The sequence below is a fragment of the Microcaecilia unicolor genome, chromosome 6 (genome assembly GCF_901765095.1).
Source record: "Microcaecilia unicolor chromosome 6, aMicUni1.1, whole genome shotgun sequence".
In the NCBI taxonomy this organism is placed as follows: domain Eukaryota; kingdom Metazoa; phylum Chordata; class Amphibia; order Gymnophiona; family Siphonopidae; genus Microcaecilia; species Microcaecilia unicolor.
The window spans coordinates 131,823,127-131,846,643 of NC_044036.1; the positions used below are offsets into that span (position 1 = coordinate 131,823,127).

General features: G+C 44.2%; 1 protein-coding gene across 5 annotated transcripts in view; it reads right to left on the minus strand.

Annotated features, from left to right (window-relative positions):
- Positions 1–23,517, minus strand: part of RAD18 (RAD18 E3 ubiquitin protein ligase) — a 185,732-nt gene that overhangs the window by 67,959 nt on the left and 94,256 nt on the right. For all 5 annotated transcript variants that reach the window (XM_030207274.1, XM_030207273.1, XM_030207275.1 and 2 more), the window contains exons 10-11: positions 17,191–17,325; positions 9,946–10,099 (exon numbers count right to left, since the gene is read on the minus strand). In XM_030207274.1, coding sequence (XP_030063134.1) covers positions 9,946–10,099; positions 17,191–17,325 — 289 coding nt within the window. The remainder of the gene's footprint in view (positions 1–9,945; positions 10,100–17,190; positions 17,326–23,517) is intronic.

Here is a 23,517-nt window from a genome sequence, read left to right on the forward strand (position 1 = left end):
AACTCTTTCAGGAAATCCAGACTGCCCCAATTTGACCGCCCCTATCAGACTTACTGTTCACGTGTCCTTTAGATTGTAAGCTCTTTGAGCAGGGACTGTCCTTCTATGTTAAATTGTACAGCGCTGCGTAACCCTAGTAGCGCTTTAGAAATGTTAAGTAGTAGTAGTAGTAGTATCTCTGTCACACACACTCTCTCTCTCACACACTCTCTCTCTCTCTCTCACAGTCAATGTCTTTCTCTCTCTCACACACTCTATGTCTCACACTGTACCACATTCACTCTATGTGTCACACAGTCGCTCACACACTCTCTTGGTCTCATACACTCAGTCTCTCAGAGAGTCTGTGTCTCACACACACTCTCTCTCTCTCGCACACACTGTTTCTGTGTGAAACACACTCTCTCTCTCACACTGTCTCTCACATACGCACTTGCACACTCTCATTCTCACACACACACTCTCTCACACACAGACACACTCTCTCTCTCACACACAGTCACTCTCACATACACTCTCTCAAACATACACACTTCGAGGAAAACCTTGCTAGCGCCCGTTTCATTTGTGTCAGAAATGGGCCTTTTTTACTAGTCTACAATAAAACAGATTATCTGTGTCGGAGCTTACAAAGTCCAGTCATTTCATCCCAAATCCACAGGGACTAGAACAGCACACCCTAGACATTACTGTGCTCATGGCTTTTGCTGAGTAATTATTCCATTCCTTTGTGTTATCACCACAGAATTGATTCTTGAGGTATGCCACAATGAAGCAGCTGTGGATGAGATGCAATTGAACGTTCTGTTAAAAAAAAAAAACCACACACACACACAAACCAACAGCTAAACCAGATATCCTTAGACTTGAAAGCCTAGATAACAGGAGGGAATGATCTATAAGATCAAATGCAGCCAAAAGATCAAGAAAGGCTGCAAAGGCTATCTGATCACTGTCTAACTTTGAATGGCTTTCACTCAAAACTGAGGCTAAAATTATTTGCAACAAAAACCCGGCTGACAGTGATGAAGAACGAGTATCTTTTTACATGTACAGTGAGCATTGTGTATAGACCACGTTTCAGTTATCTTTGATAGAAGACAAAGATTTGACATAGATTGATAATTAGCAGGAACTGTAGGGTCCCGTGAGGGTCTTTTCAGGACTGGACAGTTGCAGATTTCCAACGGTGTGGTACAAATACAGTAGAGAGACTATGATTTATCAAGGACAATGCAATAGGAAGTAAACCATAAACAGGGAGTTTAATCCACGATGATAAAATGGGATCTAATGGGCAAGCCATAATCATCATTGAATACAGAATTCTAGAAAAGGAAGACAGAGTTTGAAACTGGAAAGAAGACCATAAGGAGACACCTGAAACAGAAACTGAATCATCAGGGATGATCTCACAAGGATCATCGGTGACACTGGGAGATGAAATATCTCCACAAATGGCTCGCCTGGAAACCATATTACAAGTCTGGTGCTGAAAAGTTCTGGAAATGAGGTTTCAGTATTTCGTGAAGGCAATGAAGACTGTAAAGAAGAGATCTTAGAGTGGAACCATCAGTAGTGGGATATCCTGTTAACGTATGAGAGATGGAGAAAAGCTCTTTCATAGGAATTTACACATTTAACAAAGAGATTGATAAAATAAGTTTTTCTTCGTTTATAGAATTTAAAAATTGCCCCATAGATGTAATCAATCTAAGATCAATGCTGTCTCAACTTACATCAACTTACAGAGTGCACAGGCCAGTCAGATCCACTGCAAGTGACGCCATTTGCAATACTTGACAATTTGGCTGCTTCAGTAGAAGTTACACAAGCTATGTCCCTGCCCATAAGTACATAAGTAATGCCACACATTGGAAAAGACCAAGGGTCCATCGAGCCCAGCATCCTGTCCACGACAGTGGCCAATCCAGACCAAGGGCACCTGGTAAGTTTCCCAAACGTACAAACATTCTATACATGTTATTCCTGGAATTGTGGATTTTTCCCAAGTCCATTTAGTAGTGATTTATGGACTTGTCCTTTAGGAAACCGTCTAACCCCTTTTTAAACTCTGCCAAGCTAACCGCCTTCACCACATTCTCCCAAGAAGATTTACAATCTCAGTTCCACCTTAGGCAACAGAGGATGAAGGGACATCCCAATGTCACATACAGTGGCAGCAGGGAAGTGCAATTTGAATCCTGACTTCCCTGGTTCTCAGCCTTCTGCTCCCAGTCAGGCTACTCAAATCAGACAAAACAATTCATCAGAGACTCCACTAGGAACAAACAGGGACATGGCATTATTAACCTGTTGGAAAAAATGAATGAAACAACTGGCATCTAGTATAGACAGCACTTCCGAGAAGACAGTGCCAGCAGCAGTTCTGGGAAAGATGCTGCAACAGGAACAAGTGTTACACAATCTCACTACCACACACACTGCCAGTCACTATTTCACCAAAAATACAAGTCTGTTAACAATAACACAAGACTATAGGGCCTGATATTCAAAACAATTTAAAGAGCCAGGCAAGGATCCTTCCTATTTAAATTGCCTGTCGGGGGCTAACCAGGCATTTTCAGCAGCACTAAGCCAAAACCGGCTATTTTGGGGCAATCTGGGGGTTAGTCGGTACGTAATTGGCTAAGATAACTGCATAAATAGGTTTGTGCAGTTCTTCATTGCCAGTTAAGTGCCAAATATCATACTTACCTGGCTATGTTTTAACTGGATCTCTATACCCAGAAGTTTAATGCTGGAGCCCAGACATGGTCAGACATTGAATTTTGGGGTTTAACACCAGCGACAGTCAGCAAAACACTGATTGGGGGCAGCTGAATATCGAGCCCACAGTCTATAATGTAGTCATATAAATCTTTTCCCAGCATCAAGTGAATAGTTTGTTCCACCATAAACTAAAGTGGTCATCACTGCACCCCTGGGGTCCTGGTTTTGTAGAATTGAAATCTCTGTTTCTTCACTGTTAACTAAGCTAACAAAATGTACTGTTGCAATTTATATGAAATAATTCACTGAATGCACAGATGTGAGGCAGTGCCATCGCCCAGACTCCTGCTGCCCACAGCAACCAATGAATAAACATTTAGAGAAAACAGACAAGCACTAGTTAAACATCTAAAACAAAACCATGGAAAAAAACGATCAAAACAAGCCCTAAAATTCCTCTCATTCTGACTCAAAGGAGCCAACCGTATTTAATGTGACACAAAGAGCACAAAATGAAGCTGATGTACCACCATTTTTTTGTTTGTTTATCTGGATTTTGGGTCATGCTTTTTTCAGTAGTAGCTCAGGGAGAATTATATTCAGCTGCTTTAGGCATTTTCCTATCCCTGGAGAGCTCACAATCTTAACCTGAGACAACAGAGGGTTAACTCTGACCAAGGTCAAATTTTGGAGAGATGTTTGTTAAAAAGAAATATATTTACATTACTGCACTGAGGGACAGATCTACCCAGGTGAGATTCCATACAATTTGAAGTGAAAATATGAGAGAACCTTGTACAACAAATTACAACAAATGCCTCCAGTCATAAAGGATCACTAGTACAGAACGGATGACGACACTTTCACAAGACGACAGTCATAGGATGGCCACTGTTTGACAGCATCAAGAGCAGGTTACTTAGGTGGTAATGCTTTATATATAAAATTCTAATTTTAGCCATTAATAAAAAGATCTCAGCTGCAAATCAAGGCAGTCGCACTCATGCAGTGCATGAAGGTCTCACATTAATGAACGTTCCTCCACCTCCAGTCTAGTGATGGGTCTGACTGCATCCATTTGTACACAGTCCAACCATCTAAGAAATGAACAGATGAGCCTTATATTGACTAGTTTAAGCTCTACGTATTTCATTCCTCACCACTAATCAACAATTCTACAAAACATATATATTTAGCTTTGCATTTGTAAATGCCAGAAGTAGAAGCAGACACTAAAGCAGAGTGGTTCTGACAGATTCCTCTCCTCCCCCCAACTCTTACCCCTCCTTTGAAAACAGAAAGGTCTGGGTGACAAATGAGGCCATCTCCCTTCTCCACGTTGGCCTAACAAAGCAGTGAAGTGCTGGAATTGTACAACGGTATTTACCTCTATCCTGCTCCCTCCTGCAAGAGAGAGAAGCAAATGCCAAATGGCTCACTGCCGCCAGAGGAGAGGAAGCCGTATAGGTTTCTATAGTTATATATCCGGCACTGCTAATCTTACTTACTGCAAGGAAAACAACAGATTTAAAGCTCTTTTCACACACTGATTCTCAGCCCTTAGCACATTAAGCCACCCCTCCCCCCCAATAGCTTCATGTGGACTCTGCACCCACAACCCCCCCCCCCCTTTGATTTGAAAATAACTAATTTTAGCCATATTTAAACATCCTTTAGCCTTACAAAAGGTGTACTCTCTACCCAAATGTGGTTTTTTTTTTCTTTTGCTTTCTTTTCTTTTTTGTTTTGTTTTTTATTTTCAATTTTGTGCTTGGAAATAGATGATTTAGGCACTTTCCACTTCAGTTCATCCGTAGCCACAAAAAAGGATCAAGTGGGTTTTTACTACTGCACTTACATTTAAATGTGGCATGGGCTAAAGAAAAGCTGAAGCAAGGAAAATGCAACCAATCACGTCATATTAACAGCATATCAAAGCTCCATTCTGCAATTAAGCAGCTGTCAGAATACTTTAGGTCCCAGTATGCTAACTTACGAAGAACCAACAGAAGAGAAATCTGTGATACTGTTCATTTATTTATTTTACTGAGCTGGAGGTCCCCTAAGTGGCAAACAACTCTCTTGTCATGCCAGGCTCTACTGCAGCAGCCAATCCTCCAGTAAAGTAAACAGTCTTCAAGATTCTCCTCCCATTCTTTGTCCCTCAATTCCAGCTCACCTCCCTCAGCAGGCCCCTTCTTTTCAGTGACCTTGGCCCTGTACATGGCACTCAATAAATGCTCCTTTCCAGCTGCATGAATCTGCAGATCTGTGTAAGGCATTTGAATTCAATTTTGCTGGAGGCTTTCTACATAGCATTAATCTCTGGCTGCAAATAGTAACATAGTAAGTGAGGGCAGATAAAAACCTGAGTGGTCCATCTAGTCTGCCCAAAAGTCATATTCATTCTCAATTCAAGATTAAATCAACAAAGAACGTGATGTTATATCATGGTATTTCTTTGTTGTTTCTAGGATATAGAGCGTAGACGTCCACCCAGCTCTGTCTTTATGTTCCAACTACTGGAGTTGCCATCAAAACCCAAATCCATCTTGTCATTTACGGGTCACAGACCATAAAGGTCTGCCTGGCACTGTCCTCACGCTCCAAATTACTGAAGTTTCCGTCAGAGCTCTCTACAGCCCATCCTAAACTGAATTGCTATATGACCGTACAAGCCAGCCCTGCACCGGCCTTAAGCAGATACAGACAAAGTTGCCATCTAAACACCACCTGACATGCAAACACATATGCAATCCTTTAAGCTTTGTTTTTTTTTTTAAACCATTCATTTTCTAATTAGATATTCTCTGTATTCATCTCACACCTTTTGTAAATCCACCAGTTTTTTTTTTCACCACCACCTCCCTCGGGAGGGCATTCCAGGCATCAACCACCCTCTCCGTGAAAAAGAATTTTCCGACATTACTCCTAAGTCCACCACCCCGCAACCTCAATTCATGTCCTCTAGTCTTACCATTTTCCCTTCTCTGGAAATTATTTGCTTCTATATTAATACCTTTCAAGTATTTAAACATGTGTATCATATCGTCCCCTGTCCCTCCTCTACTCTAGGGTATACATATTCAGATTTCCAGTCTCTTCTCATATGTCTTTTGGCGCAAGCCGCATATCATTTTTGTCGCCTTCCTCTGGTTTGCTTCAAGTCTTCTTACATCTTTAGCAAGATATAGCCTCCAAAACTGAACACAATACTCCAGGTGGGGCCTCACCAACGACTTGTACAGGGGCATCAACACCTCTTTTCTTCTGCTGGGTACACCTCTCTCTATACAGCCTAGCATTCTTCTGGCTACAGCAACCACCTTGTCACACTGTTTCGTCGCCTTCAGATCCTCAGATACTATCTCCCCAAGATCCCTCTCCCTGTCTATGCATATGTTTGTACACCTCCACCAACACATACCAAACTCTCACCGCCTAACACATACGTCTCCCTTGGATTTCTATTCCCTAAGTGCATCACTTTGCATTTCTTTGCATTGAATTTTAATTGCCAAACCTTAGACCATTCTTCTAGCTTCCTCAGATCCTTTTCCACCTTTTCCACTCCCTCCCGGGTGTCCACTCTGTTACAGATCTTAGTATCACCCGCAAAAAGGCAAACTTTACCTTCTAACCCTTCGGCAATGTTGCTCACAAATATACTGAACAGAATCTACCCCAGCACAGATCCTTGAGGCACTCCACTACTTACCTTTCCTTCCTCCGAGTGAATTCCATTAAACACCACTCTCTGGCGTCTGTCTGACAACCAATTCCTAATCCAATTCACTTCTTTGGGTCCTAACTTCAGCATGTCAAGTTTATTCAAGAGCTTCCTATAGGAACTGTGTCAAAGGCTTTGCTGAAATCTAAGTAGATTACATCTAGAATACATCCACAATCTAAGTCTCTGGTCACCCAGTCAAAGAATTCAATCAGATTCATTTGACACAATTTACCTTTGGTAAAACCATGTTGTCTCAGATCTTGTAACCTATTGGTTAATCTGACCCTGGTCAACCAACTTTCTGGATCGGGATAGTCTCTCTCTCGCTTGGCCCTTGTGGTCATGAGCATGGCCATTGATCTGGTTGACCACAGCTTCTTGACCAACCAAAGACCTATTTACTCTGACACTGACCTGTAGCTCTTCCAACCCTTAAAGCTTGCTAGAGGCCCAACACCTGCAGCAACATTTAAGCACCAAGAATGCACATAAATGAGCAGAATAGCTACATCTATGTATGTATTGTTTATTGTTTATTCATTTACTAGACCGTCACTTATTACAAAGGTAAATCAGAACGGTTTACAATATAAAATAAATTTCAATACTCCAGCCACACGGTATTTTGTACTATGGTGTCTAAATGCAATGGCACATATCCATGGATGGAGTCTGGGCACCGCACGATAGAGTGCCCAGTTACACACAACTTATGGAATGCTGTAATTTACATGTGTTGTTAGCAATTCTGTTTGAAGGATAGATGAAGATTGCTTGAACTTGCAGAAATAGCATTGTGATTGTATATTACTATGTTTTTGTACTTTTGGTCAATTTGTTTTTATGTATGTATTTTTGTACTCCGCCCTGGATAAGGGCGGGTTAGAAACAATAAATTCAAATTCAATATAAGTGTGAGCATTTATATCTGCTCTAAGGCAGGTGTATGTGCTCTTGTCTAAATTCCATACAAATATTTGCACTGCTAGGCTAGTATTCCATAAGGAATATAAGAACATAAGAATAGCCATGCTGGGTCAGAGAGTAATGGTCAATGTAGCCCAATATCCTGCTTCCAGCAATGGCCAATTCAGATCACAAGTACCTGGCAGAAATCCAAACACCAGCAACATTCCAAGAGGAATCCCAAAGAGTAGCAACATTTCATGAGGAATCCCCAAAGAGTAGCAACATTTCATGAGGAATCCCAAAGAGTAGCAACATTCTATGCGGAATCCCAAAGAGTAGCAACATTTCATGAGAAATCCCAAAGAGTAGCAAAATTCTATGTGGAATCCCAAACAGTAGCAACATTCCATGCTACCAATCCCAGGGCAAGCAGTGGCTTTCTCCATGTCTGTGTCAATAGGCGTTTCCTATCCTTTCTAAAATAAGCTCCAAATAAAGTGCCTTCATAGTGCCTAAAAACAGACCCTCCCCCCTCCCAGAATTATCCTCTAATCACTACAGTGAAGTTCAGCATGGGTTCTCCCTGCTATTATTGTATCGCCATATCATGTGTTCTCGTGGCTGTTTGTTACTACCTTATCCTTTTTTATTAATTTTAGTTCCCATCCATTCATTATTCTCAGGCTTCCTTTAACTTTTGGATTGTATTTCTCTCCTTGCTTCATCTGTATTCATTGTCTTCTTATGCCTTATATTTTGGACTTTTCTAAATCACCTTGCAGTAATACACTATCAGAATACACCAGACCACCTACTTTTCCATGTAACACACAGGTTTCCATTCAGGAGTTATGGGTTTGCCTTAATAAAGCAGATGCAAAACAGAAAACCTGATTCTTCCTGTGTGCTTACAGGCTCAAGAGTCAAGTTCCTGGAACAAGATGTGTGACATATCCTTGATGGGGAGTGTTCCCAAAGAGATGGAATATTCTGAATTACCTGAAGACCTAGGGCTGGAACTGAATGTCCAAACTGGGTAAAGTACTTGGCAAGATATGAATTTTTTTGTGCAATGTACCCCTCTTTTCTTCCCACATACTGCCATCCTGCTTACTCATACTCTCAGCCAGACTACAGTATCTCATTCACACACTTAGGTGCTGCCACATGGGAAAATTCAGTACAATAATGAAATCCACTTGGCAGACAAGTGGTTATAATTAAACAAGGATACTGATGCCAACACGGATTTTATTATTTGTACTGTTAAAATAATGCCAGAGGGAATTTGCTTTCATTACTAAGAACAAACAAGCCAACAAAATCAGAGGAAGAAAAAGGAAAAGGTCTGAAAGAATGGAAAGTGATTTTATTTACCTGTAATGTTTGTTCAATGGAGCTTCATACATGGGTCACATGACTCGTATCACATGCATCTAAACAAAGGTTTGAAAAAGAAACCTGCAGGACACTGAACTAATTACTAATAAGCCTAGATAATAAAGAAATTCTGCTGAGAGGCAGTATGAAGGTAATCAAGCTTGGTCAGCGTGTGGATAAAACTGAATGCAAACCTCTTCCAAGGAGATTAATCTTAGACTGACATTCATCAGTGTAAACAGTGCAAACATGGACACTCGCAGCCCTTAAAGGTTAATCTTCTTAAGAAATAACAACAGGAGTTGGGTGTTTGGTAAGATATTTAAGTTCAATATTGCTGAAAGTTTGTTGCAACTAACTCTATCCCTTTGTGTGGACACACACACACACACACTAGGATTAAGAATTAAAACAATATCAACAGAACAGACAAGGTGTAAAGTTGGAACCATTGCTCTCATAGACCCTGCAACAAATTTTCCCATCAACTCGCAAATGGAGGGCACACGAAACCTAAAATCAGCTGCCCGCACACATGCGACAAAAGCAACAATCATAGCAGTCAGACATGTTCAGAACAGTGGCTTGTGCTTTTGATTCCACCATCAGCTTTCAGACAAAGCAAAGAAGGCATCACATGGTGTCATACCTTCTTCAGACTGAAGACTGATATTTTGGGCCCAACAGTCTTTCCAAACATTAAATGCAATGCTGTGACAGTTATACTCCAATTTCTGGCAGGGTGCTGACTTCAGATGCATAGCCTAGTGTCATAGGAATTAACACACCTTAAATCACAGAATTTGAAGCTAGCAAAGACAATATTACATACCTCTGAGTACCTAAGTTCATTTTTACTTAAGCAGATGGCTTATATTCTGCTTCTTTATTTAAAGCAGTATTTCCATAGTTCATCCTACAATTATATGTAGAGAACCACATGGAGACTGTGCTTTAATTAGCGATTTTTGGGTGAATTCTGGTTGCACACCAACTCCTCTTGGGACCTATCAGGAAGTGACAACACAAGAACTGGGCAGGAGGCTTAAACCTGGCATGCACTAAACCTAAAATCATAAATGTACCCACTTTGGGGATGTTTTTTTCTTTTACATTTCTTTCAATATCTTACAGATCTCCAAAGCGCTCTAAGCACTACCACATTTCACCCAGTCGTCTGTGGTACTCACCTAGCGGCAGACAATGGTGATGAAAGAAGCTCAACTGTGCCCAATGCAAAAGGTTCCATCTCTTCTCTCCTACTGCAAGCAGCATCATTCTCCTTCTTGATGGACACAAGGTCTTCAACAGACATCCGGTCCTTGCACTGCCTTTTTTCTTCTCCTAAGGAAAACAACTCAGATTAGACTGTAGCAGTCCACCAAGTCTCTGCTTTTCCCTTGCTCTTATTTTCCTTGCTACTACAAGCTGCTCAAATCCTGTAACAAACACCTGTGAGCAACCTCCTTCCTTATAAAAATGTACATGTAGAAATGCTTTATCACACAGAACACACCACTAGCATCTAGGCCTCTTCACATCCTAAGCACTACGGCTTCAAACCGTTGCTTTCTCTCCTCTGTATGATGCACAAAGCATGACTGCTGTACTTAGACAAGATCCTGGAGTTTGAAAAGGAGTTTATCAAATCCCGTGCAGTTAACACCATAGAGCAGGCTGCAGGAGCATGCGACACCACAAACTAAACAATAGGGTAAAACAAAGTCAGCTGTAGCCCTCCATGCATATACAACTGGTCATGTGATTAGATTTCGGGACAGAAAGATCTTGGAGAAAGAATATCGCTGGTGGCCGAGAAGAATCAAAGAGGCGGAGAAGATAGCAAGACACCCATGTAACCTCAATGGAGGCAAAGGGTTCCACTTAGAGCACGGGAACCACTCTTCAAGGGAAGTTTAGTGCAAAAAAAGGTCCGACACCAAGGATAAACATTTCAGAATGTGACCTAAAACGAGAGAAATAGTTTTTTGGCTACTGTTAAGCACTGGCAGTACATTCCCAACTTATCTGCTTGAGTCATTGTAGGGTTTTCATTTAACTATCCCACCAGTTTCACATGCATGTTTAGGTTGCACCAAGCACAGACCCTCTGAAATTCTCTCCTCCGACAGCATCATCCTATAAGAAGTTTGGTTGGCCTTGAAATGTTCACTCAAGCCTTTGCCACTTCTCTGACAGCACAAAGTTGTCACAACACAACACAACACAGCACAAACAAGAGGTATGTTTGTAACTTTCTCCATCCTTGTTTTCCCCTCACCCCCTTGCGTGTTGCTCTATGCTCATTTCCTAGATGCCTCGTATCTACTATCCTCCTCTCGTTTTAGATGTTGTTTGCTTTCTCTTTCTTCCCACCCCCAACCCCCATCTTGTCAGATTCTGCAGTTCCCTTCTGTTTCTCCCTGTTTTACATTAACTTTTCCAAACCACCTCGATGTGTCCACCAGCAAGAGGCAGTGCAGAAATAATTGATGAACTACAAGTAGCTGAACCCAGTAAACTGGCATATGGGAAAATTAGGTTCTTACCTTGGTAATTTTCTTTCCTTTAGTCATAGCAGATGAAGCCATTACGTATGGGTTATGTCCATCAACCAGCAGGGGAGATAGAGAGCACTCAAACTTTCACAGTGCCCTCTTGGCCAGCTAGCTCCACTGCGTCTTCAGTATTTGAAGCTTCCAAAGCAGTATGGCAAACCGCAATGCGAATCACAAGAGCTTTCCTCACAGCGAACGATGGCCCATCACAAGGGCATGAACTCATAAAGGAGGAAATGCACATCCTCCTGGAGGGAATAAACTCATCCTCCTTAATGTATAAGTGGAGGGGAACACACGCGCCTCCTGGAGGGAATCACACATCCTCCCAACACACTGGAGGGAATGAACTCATCCTCCTATTTATAGAACTGGAGGGGAACACACGCGCCTCCTGGAGAGAATCAACACATCCTCCAAAATAAACATGCTGGAGGGAATGAACACATCCTCCTAAATTTAAACTGAACATGAATCCTGAAGATTGTTTTCCAACTTTCTCCCAAGGAAGGAACTTCAGGAAATTAGAACAGAACCTGAAAAACAGATTCACAGCATACAGACAATCATACAGGGAGGGCTCATGGCTTCATCTGCTATGACTAAAGGAAAGAAAATTACCAAGGTAAGAACCTAATTTTCCCTTCCTTGTCATCAAGCAGATGAAGCCATTACATATGGGATGTAACAAAGCAATCCCTAGATAGGGTGGGAACAAGCCACACCACGCGCTAGCACTTGTGCACCAAAACGCGCATCTCTCCTGGCAGCCACATCCAGCCTGTAATGTCGGGCAAAGGAGAGCTTAGAAGCCCATGTTGCTGCACTGCATATCTCTTGAAGAGAGAGTGCTCCAGTTTCAGCCCAAGAGGAAGAAATCGCTCTAGTAGAATGTGCCTTAAAGGCTACAGGCGGAACCCTGCTGGCCAGCAGATAAGCTGAAAAGATAGTTTCTTTGAGCCAGCGGGCAATAGTGGCTTTAGACGCTGAAGACCCTCTGCGAGAACCAGATAGCAAAACAAACAGATGATCAGAAGTCCTGAAAGAGTTAGTAACTCGCAGATACTGCAGCAGAGTCCTGCGCACATCCAAAAGGTGCAGCTGCCCAAAAGATTCTGGAAACTCTTCCTCTGAAAAAGAGGGCAAGAAAATAGGCTGGTTTAGGTGAAAGGCTGAAACCACCTTAGGCATAAAGGAAGGCACGGTCTGAACCGTGACTCCAGACTCTGAAAATTGCAGAAATGGGTCTCTACAGGACAGCGCCTGGAGCTCTGACACCCGTCTCGCCGAGGTAATGGCCACCAGAAAAACGGCCTTCAGTGTCAAATCTTTCTCCGATGCTCGCCGAAGCGGCTCAAAAGGAGATGCCTGCAGGGTTTTCAAAACTAGCCCCAGGTTCCAAGCTGGACAGGGTGCTCGCACTGGAGGTCGGAGCCGAAGCACCCCTCTAAGAAACCGTGCCACATCTGGGTGAGCAGCCAAAGACACGCCTTCCACCTTACCACGAAAGGAGGCCAACGCTGCCACCTGCACCCGCAGGGAATTATAGGCCAAGCCTTTTTGTACACCTTCCTGCAAAAAGTCCAGAATCGGCGAGACAGGAGCCCGCCTTGGAGCAATGGCTCTGGAAGCACACCAAGACTCAAACAGGCACCAAATCCTGGCATAAGCCACGGAAGTGGACCGCTTGCGGGCTTGCAGGAGAGTGGAAATAACTTTATTGGAATAACCTTTATCCCTCAATTGCGCCCTCTCAATAGCCATGCTGTAAGACCAAAGCGGCCGGCGTCCTCCATGGCTACCGGTCCCTGAGTCAACAGGTTCGGTACCAGAGGTAACGGCAGAGGAGCCTCCAGGAGCATCTGTCGGAGGTCTCCATACCAAGGTCTCCTTGGCCAATCCGGGGCGATGAGGACCACTTCTCCTGGGTGCAGCCGAATCCGCAAGAGCAGGCGCCCTATCAAGGGCCATGGGGGAAACACATAAAGTAGACCCGGAGGCCAGGGTTGAGCCAAGGCATCCAACCCCGCCGAGCGAGGATCTCTCCGTCTGCTGAAGAAGCACGGGACTTTGGTATTGGCACTTGTCGCCATTAGATCCATCACGGGCTTGCCCCATTTGGCACAGATCTGCAGGAATACTTCGGCTGCCAGATTCCATTCTGCTGGATCGATCTGATGCCTGCTCAGATAATCGGCCTGCACATTGCTCTGACCTGCAATATGAGCTGCCGACAGACACTGAAGATGCAGCTCGGCCCAGTGGCAAATCAGTTCGGCCTGCGCGGCTAGTGCTCTGCACCTTGTTCCGCCTTGTCGATTTATATAGGCCACAGTTGTCGTGTTGTCCGACATCACTCTGACAGCCAATCCTTCCAGGGTCACTTGAAAGGCCAGAAGCGCCTGAAACACCGCTTTCAACTCTAGGCGGTTGATGGACCACTCCGACTCCTCGGGTGTCCATAGACCCTGGGCATGCTTCCCCTTGCAGTGTGCGCCCCAGCCCTTCAGGCTGGCATCTGTTACCACTAGGCACCAAACGGGGAGCGTCAGCGGCATTCCTCGCCGCAGCATGCTGTCCGAGAGCCACCACTCCATGCTGAGACGGGCCGCAGGGAGCCAAGTAAGTCTGCATTGGTAATCCTGAGAAATAGGAGACCATCTCCGGAGTAGGGAATACTGTAGAGGTCTCAGGTGCGCTCTCGCCCAGGGTACCATTTCCATCGTGGCTGTCATCGATCCCAGCAGCTGGACAATGTCCCAAGCTCGCGGGCAGGGCATCCTCAGGAGCAGACGGACCTGATTCTGAAGCTTGCACCGCCTTAGCTCGGGTAGGAACACATAGCCCGAGACTGTGTCGAACCTGGCCCCCAAAACCTCTAGAGATTGTGAAGGGGACGGGTGACTTTTGGCCATATTGACGACCCAGCCTAGAGACTGCAGTACTGAGACCACTCTGGCTGTATCTTGTAAGCTCTTTGTTGCAGAGTCTGCTCTGATGAGCCAGTCGTCTAGGTACGGGTGAACCCTGATACCTTCTCGCCTGAGAAAAGCAGCTACTACCACCATTACCTTCGAAAAGGTTCGGGGAGCTGTGGCGAGGCCAAAAGGCAAGGCCCTGAACTGGAAATGTTTTCCCAACACCGCAAACCTCAGAAACTTCTGGTGCGGGGGCCAAATCGGTATGTGCAAGTAAGCTTCTTTCAGGTCTAGAGACGTGAGAAACTCTCCTGGCTGAACCGCCGCAATGACGGAGCGCAGGGATTCCATGTGGAAATGCCGCACTCTCAGGGACTTGTTCACTTCTTTTAAGTCCAGAATAGGGCGAAAGGACCCACCTTTTCGCGGCACCACAAAGTAGATGGAGTATCGGCCGCAGCCTTGCTCGGCGGGAGGCACCGGGGCCTTTCACAATTTTCTCCAACTCCTCACCAAATAGGAGAAGTCCTTGAAAAGGCAACTTCACCAACCTTTGCTTAGAGGCCATGTCCGCTGCCCAGTGTCGTAGCCACAGACGACGGCGAGCCGCCACTGCTACTGCCATTTGTTTAGCCGAAGCTCTGACAAGGTCATAAAGGGCATCAGCCAGAAAGGACAAGGCCACCTCCATCCACGGAGCCACATCCAAGAAGGGCTCCGCTCCATCTCCGGGCTGAGCCACTGCCTGTTGCAGCCAAGCTAGGCAGGCTCTCACAGCATAACAGCTGCATGCAGACGCCCGAACAGTGAGACCTGCAATTTCAAAGGACTGTTTCAATGCTGTTTCCAGCCTACGGTCTTGAACATCCTTCAGGGCAACACCTCCTTCAAAAGGGAGGGTAGTTCTCTTTGTCACCGCAGTGACTAAGGCATCCACTGTAGGCATTTGAAAACGAGCCGTATGTCCCTCACGCAGAGGGTATAACTGCCCCATAGCCCTGGAAACTCTCAAAGGTCCCTCGGGGTCAGCCCACTGAGCCGAAACAAGCTCTAGGATGGAGTCATGCAAAGGGAAGGCCCGAGCAGCTTTCTTGGTACTAGCCATCCTGGGATTACCCGAGGAGGCCATGCCACTGTCAGGATCTTCAATCGAGAGGGCCTGCAGGGTATCTGAAATAAGCGCTGGCAGCTCATCACGGTGGAAAATCCTCACCGCGGAGGGATCATCCAGATCCTGTGGTAAATCCGCACCTGACTCTGGTTCCTCAGACCAAGAACGTCTGTCAGAGTTCTCCGAATCCTCACACCCCGACCACGGAGGGGGGGGGGGGGGAAAGGTGCACCACAATCTGAAGGGGAATTAACCCTTCTGCGCTTATCTTTAGGCCAAGCATCCGAGAAAAAAGCCTCACTGGGCAGTCCCAGGCCAGAATCCATCAGGGGGGGGGGGCAATCAGAGGAGCCTCAGGCGACCCTTGAGGAAGGGCTCTTTTCATCATGTATGCTTTATGCAGCAAAAGCACAAAATCCGGGGAGAAAATCTCACCCTGGGCACCCAAATCCTGTCCGGTGCTAGCCACTCCTGAAATAACCTCATCTCGAGGTGCCCCACCCGGCTCAGGTCTCTCCGTGTCCACGGAGGCCGCGCCATGCGGTGTAAGCAAAATGGCGTCCGCTGCCAGCTCAGAGCGGGAAGAAACATCGCTCGCCATGCTCGGGCCGGCTCCTACGCCAGTACAGCACGATTTACAGAGCCCTGCTGCTGATTTGCGCTTGCCACAAGTGGAACAGCGCTTTACATTGTCCGCAGCCATCGCCGAAAAACGGCGGTAAAATCCAAAATGGCGGTTTCGCGCCAAAATCGCCCCGATCGCGGGCCCACCCCGGAGGAGTTGGAAAACACTCTTACCTCAAAGGATCTAGTGTACAACTACGATCCTGCTGAAAATCAGGTCAAAAACCTCTGTTCCAGCGTCTCTGCGTTTAAAAACGCGACGCGACTTTTTTTTTTTTTTTTTTTAAGCTGTGAGGAAAGCAGAGGTATTGAAGACTCCGGAGGCTCAGATGAGTGGGAAAGGCAGGGAAAGGGCGAACCTATATGCCTGCATCCACTGTTGGTGGGTAAGGACAGGGAAAGCAAGGCAATATGTCCACATCCACAGAGGTATGGGTAAGGCAGGGAAAGGGCTAACCTATGTGCCTTTAAAGTGAAGCTGCTATAGCCTCCAACACCCCCGGTTAACAACTGGCAAGCCAGGAACCACCTCCCGGCAGATTTTTCTGGAGCTCGAACAAGCTGCAGCCACCCTGCTAAGGGAGATAAAGAATACTGAAGAGGCAGTGGAGCTAGCTGGCCAAGAGGGCACTGTGAAAGTTTGAGTGCTCTCTATCTCCCTTGCTGGTTGATGGACATAACCCATACGTAATGGCTTCATCTGCTTGATGACAAGGAAGAAAGGTTAACTTTTGTGGCTTCTATTTTATGGGGGGGGGGGGGATATAACCTTCCCTCCTCAACTCAACCATTCATGGACACAATCCACCCAAACATAGGAGCCTCAGACTGAATTCAGTGTGCCCCACAGAGACACCAATAAAAATCACTCACTCCCTTTTGCTGGGTTCTTGTGGTTGTCAAACTCACAAATATGCTAAGCTTCAAATGTTTTTATTTCTGCAAGTCTAAACAAATAGACAAGTAATGCCTTTTAACCACCAGCCCCATCAATGCTCCCTTCCCTCCATTTTTCATCTCTTGACGTTCCCTTCTGTGGTCTCAAACATAGGAATATACCTGTCTGCTGTCTTACTGGAAAGTGCACAGATTTTGTTCAACAGATTTTAAAGTAGATTTACATATTCTAAGATCACAGCCATATTTTTATGACATGTACATAGAAAACACTAGTTTAGGGCTTCATTACCATCATATGATCACACCCTCCTTTCGTACACTCACCTCTTCTTCTTGTGCCATCTTCAGGGTCTATTTGTTCCTCCTCTTTCAGTTCTTGTCTTCTTTTCTGGCCAGTTTTCTTCCACTTGTTTTTCACCTGATCTACTAGAAGCTGAAATTCACTCTGATGTTTTCTTCCTGAAATACAAAAGGCAACTCCCCGTCTTAGTACATGTATCTTTAGAAAACTAAGATTCTCCTAAATGAAACTGACACAGGCACTAGTAGGGGAAGAGTAGTAAGCTTGCTTTGCTATGACCTGTGCTGTACCTGTCCTGTGTGAGACTGTCTTAGAAATGCAGAAATGATGGTGGATAAAGACCATATGGCCTATCTAGTCAGTTAACTACTAATCTCTCCCATCCTCTCCTTAGAGACTCTCTGTGCTTGTCCCATTCTTTCTTAAATTCAGGTACAATCCTTATCTCCACCTCCTCCACTGGGGGTGGAAAGTCTGCATTGCTATTACCTGTATTGTATCTGTCCTGTGTCTGCAGGGGCAAAAGTTTCATTGGCAATACCTGTCTTATGTGGGTCCATATTGGAGCCAGGAGGATAAGCTTTAAGCTACCCATCTTAAACAGCCTGAAAATTCTGGGGGTCGAGATCGACAACCACCTGCTCTTGGACAACCAAGTGAAGGTTGTAGTGAAGAGAATGTTCTTTGCAATGTGGCGGCTGAGGCATATCAGACACTGCCTACCCAGAGATCTGTTCCACACACTTGTTCACTGGCTGGTACTTTCGCACCTGGACTACTGCAGCGGGATTTATGCTGGCTGTCATGACTATTTATTACGGAAGCTCCAGACAGCCCAGAACACAGCTGCTAGATTGATACCAGGCAAGTCTTGTTTTGCACATGCACAACCATTGCGATTTGCCCTGCACTGGCTCCCAGTCAAAGACCGCATCAATTTCAAAGTCTGCTCCTTAACGCACAAGATCATATTTGGAGAAGACCCTGAATACATGCTCGACCTCGTCGATCTGCCCACAAGAAATGCCGCGCCGTCATCGCGCAACTTTCTCTGTTTACATTATCCCAGCAGTAGGAGAGTCAGATACAAGCATATGTTCGCTTCGTCCTTCCCATTCACATGTGTTAAGTTTTGGAATGTCCTGCCGAAGCAATTGAAAGGGATTTTGGACCATCAATTATTTAAGAAAGACATTCCTTTTTACAAAAGCCTACTCCTTACAGCAGCCATCCATTTGACCCACTGGTTGCGCTTAAAAATGGATCTCTACAAAATTACACTTGTTGGACAGCTTCTCCATTCAATGTCTTTTCTGTGTATTCATCCCTGCTCTGTAACCCTCTGTTTACCCATCCTCTTATTGTATATACTTTTTTGCTATACTATTGTAAGCCACATTGTGCCTGCACTTGTGGGAAAATGTGGGATATAAATGCTCTAAAATAAATAAATAAATCACTATTACCTGTACTGGGGGTTGGGGCTGCACAGCCAGGAAGTTTTAACAGGGGGTGCATCTCCTCCACCCCCCCTTAAAATCACCTCCACTCTACTCTTCACACGAGCAACAGCAGGGGCATTCACAGGCAGCCTGCACCAGGACCGGGGCGGTTCAGAAAGAGAGAGAGAGAGAGAGAGAGTGATATTAAAAGAAAAAGAGAGAGCGAGAGAAAGAAAGAAAAAGAAAGAGAGAGCGAGAGTCCCGGTGCAGGCCGCCTATAGTGTTGCTGCTGCTGCTGTCTGGGCGAAGGACTGGAACAGAGATTATTTTAAAGCATGAGCGGGGGGGGGGGGGGGGGGGGGGGTCTGGCAGGGGGGGTGTATGCAACACACGCACCTTGAATACAATGCTGGGCGCCTGTCTTGGGGTGGGAGGAGAGGAGAGTTACAAGCTTGCATTGCTTTTAAATCTGCTGTACCTTTTCTGTGCCAAGGTGGTGTATCTGAGAGAAGGACATGTGGCTTCTGTGTCACCTCATTAGAAATATAGAGCAGAAAGAGTGAGCCGAACACTGTGGCAGTGATATAATACAGTTTTACTCCTTCCTGAATGAAAGATCATACATTAATACTGCTGGGTAATTTCTGAACTGTGCACATGTAAAACGTGCATGCATAGTTCAGTCTGCATCTAAATCTACTTTGAAAATTGCTCTAGGTAACTAGGCACCTTCATTTACACCTGCTATTTGGAGTTTATGTTCTGGGCTAAATGAAGTAAGCACCAACCTCTCCCCAGTCCCAAGAATTCCTCCTCATCTTACAGGGAAAAAATACTGTAAATAAACACTATGCATATGTAAATTTCCTCAATAACAGGTAGCCAACTCTTTTTTAACAGACCACTTCTGTGTGCAAAGCACTGCTTTACCCACAGAAACACCTTTGATAATTACAGCCACAACTTTTAGCTTATTCTCCTCAGGTCTCCTGAGGTAAAACAAGGTTTCACAGAGTGGATTTGCCAAGTGCATAATAAGAGAATTTAAGAACTTTAGGAATTGTGAGATTCAAATGTTAAAAGGGAATCAATTTTACATCTAAGGATAAAGTGATTAGAATTATTAGATCTTTGGACTTGGTTTAAGGGTTATATAGCCAATAGATCCTACAGAATCAAAATGGCAGGTTTTGAGGTGAGATGTGAGGGGTTCCTCAAGGATCCTCAATATCCCCAATCTTGTTTAACATATTATGGCTTCTGTAGGATTAGAATTAGGTAGGACTGGGGTGAGGTTTATAAAGAAGGCTTTACCTTACTGTTAATATTCCACCAAAAAATACTTGGGAAAAATTAAACTAAATAACCATTCATACATATAATCATTAATATAATTATTTAAATTTTAGATTGTGCTCAGTCCATATCCATTACACCCATAGCGTTCCCAGGGAAAGCATGTAGTAGTGTTTAGATGGAACCATCATAGCACATCCTATGTTCCACCTCCTCAAAATGTATGCGCACACACCTACTGTTACTTGTATTGCAACTTGCAGTTGATGATGTTTCAAATTTTTAAGACAGATCTCATTAAATCAAATATACATTAACAGTTAATTCTTATTATACCCCACAACAAATAACTGCAGTTATAATATGAATCATAATCTTAAGTAACACTCACTTATAAATCACATACAGCTTATAGTTACCACTAAATTCTACACATACCACAAATGCATACTCAAAAAACCTGAATATGTAAAAACGAAAAACAAAAAAATAACTTCCCTGAGGAACCCAGTGTGATCGTGCAACAAGTTTGATACATTCAGCACAGAAGTCGGAGGATTACACCTTATTTTATTAAGTTACATTGGCTCTCAGCAGAGGCAGAGCTATTTTTAAAATTACATATAATGCTTTTTACTATATTACATGGTCAGGCTCCATTATATTTGTTTGATCTTGTTATTCTCTCAACTATGCATCATACTGGTTGCTTAAACAGCAAACATTTCATTTTCTGAACCAAAAAGGGTGAAATATAAGTGGGTACTGTCTCAAACTTTTGCATTTCAAGCAGCCAAAATGTGGAATATTTTGCTGGGAGAAATTAGATCTTTTAATAACTATAAGCTCTTTCAAAAATTATCAAAACCTTTATTCCAGAAACATGCACATTTTAGGTTTAAAATTTATATAAGAATTGAGAGAGGATGTAATTCCCAGGAATGTCTGGTTATTTTTATTGGGGATCCGCCCTCAGCTGTGAAAGGTACATGAGGTATATAAGAAACTTAACATAATATAATTTACGGAATCAAACAGGGTTACTAGGTGTCATGCTCATGTCACTATTGCTATGCTGGTAATAAAAATTGCAAGTTTTATGTCAAGCTGTACCTTCTTGTCCACCTTGGATGAATCTCTTCACAAAGACAAATAAATCCCAATCAATCAATGTGGCTGCGAGAAAATGAGTAGGAGCCAACATGAAATCCACACCATGTGAGGGCTGGAGTTAAATATCATTCATTCAGTTCCATGCCTGGCTAACCAACTGGCCACAGTACTAAGACCAGAGTTAAAACGTGAGAGACTTTTCTGATGTTTTTATTACACTGATTGGAATACTATTTATTTTTTTTTTATTATTATTTTCAGCACTTGATATACCCCACAAGTGATCCCCGAGGTGACTAAACGGTTTACAATTTCTATTACAGGTACTTTACACAGTCCCTAATGGACTCTCAATCTAAGTTATATATTGTACCTTGGGCAACGAAGGGCTAAGTGACTTGCCCAGGGTCATACGGAGCTGCAGAGGGAATTGAACTTGGTTCCCCAGGATCTCAACTGACTATTGACTGTCAGGCGGCAGTAGGAATTGAACCCAGTTCCTCAGGTCCACAAACCCGATGCACTAACCTTTAGGCTACTCATCCACTAAATATAGGCAAGACAATATGATCCTGTTATGCAAGACTTATGTACTGGATAATAGGCCTTGCTCATCCCAGCCTCTGCCTCAAATGCTCAGTTACCTCTCTTCTCACCCTTCTTGCTATTTCTTACAGGATAATGAATTAGAGCTCATCACTTGCAAAAAGGTGAAGATGGCTAGAAAACACTGCTCCCTTTTCTCTTATAATAAGGAATACCTCGGAATTCAGTTAACTCGGACAGCCTGCAGCAGTATACTTTAAGAATAAAGATTTACATTAAACAGATCTTCAGCAATTAAACTGCTCTTTACAGGACGCTGCTCTCCCTCTGGCAACAGCTCTTTTCATGAAGTCCAGAATCCCGTGGGCTATTTTTCTTTCCCTTTTTAGCACTTCATAAAGAGGCTGCCAAAACTTCTACCAGCAGACTCTCCCAAGAAACTGAATCAGACATCCACAAACACTACTCCAGGGAGTTAAGATTTTAGATTACTGATTGGCTGTAATCACAGGAAAGAACAAATTTTGCTTCTAACATTAAAACAGTCGTAACCATAAAAATCATGATATAGAGTTATACGCTGATGGTGCGCTGTATTCCTTTCACTATCAATGTGATGGTTGTGCGATGGATTTGTGGTTTTCTACTGTAATTTCAGAATATGGAATCAGGCTATCCTTTTATTGCTTCCGATTACGGAAGGCCACAACTGAATTCCCAAGTCCAACATCTTCTTTTAGGGATACTGTAATCATAGCCCATGGGAGCAAGAGATTTGAGTTACCCGAGTTGCCATGCTAGAGTGACACCTGCTGGTGATGTTCAGGGAGCAAACAAAACACATTCCTCATAGCCACCGTCTACGCCACAGACGCTGTGGACCCAGGCTGAGCATTGTCACTCTGATAGCTGGACTAGACAAGGGGGAAAGAGGATTAATAAGAGAGAAGAAACCCAAAGAAGCAGCAAATAAAGGCTCAGTCTATGATTTCCCTACACTGGCAGGAGCAAGTCCCCTGTGGCACACTGTTCTCTGCAGCCATGGGACTCTTTCTCTTCTTCAACAGGTGGGACTTAAGCTGCCCGTCTGCTGTACTGCATCTCTTCAGCCTTTGGGTGTCATGTCCTGGCCTCCATGGCACCCCGCTTCTGCAGAAGAGGGCTCCTGCTTGCCTCCCGATGCTCTCTCTGGACATTCAGGTTGTGTTGTGCATGTACAACCAAATCTAGGCACAAAGACTGATGGAGTGGCCCTCAACAACAGGGCAGTAGCACCTGATGTAAAACATAACTAAAAAGGGAAAGGAACTGAAAAGAAGTAAGTACCAATGAAAATCTGCAGTGCTGTTTCATTAAGTGAAAACTGGAAATTTCTTTCCAGAGCTGTAAACTCTGCTGAGGTCTGCAAATAGCATCTACTAAGGAAACAAAAGATGCAGAATATGCATGAAACCAAGTGTTATGCCCAAATCCACACTGACAGAAGAGCCCGGAGAGAGCAGTAAACTCTAAAGCAATGAAAGAAAAACACAGCTCACTGGACCTTGTACTCTCTTGGCATCTCTACAAATAGAAGAGGCCTTTTACAGAGCAGCTTAGCACTGGCTAGTCCTGCCCCGAGAGTGTGCCATTTCTGGGGGAAAAAGAAAACACTTGGAAATGGCTTGTGCGGTGGTAAACTGGCGGTAATCGGGCATCGCCACATGCTGCCCCGGTTACCACCAGGTTAGCACGAGAGCCCTTATCACCACCTCAATGGGTGGCGGTAAGGGCTCCCCGTCGCATAGCCATGCAGTAAGAGTTCTCTTACCACATGGCCATGTGTGCCTAGGGTTTTTTTTACCCAATGCGGTAAAAAGGGCCCTGGCGCATGGGAAAAACAGCCGCTAGCGCAGGGCCCTTTTTCCTGCAGCTTGGTAAAGGGACCCCAGAGTTTGCTATAATACTGATCAT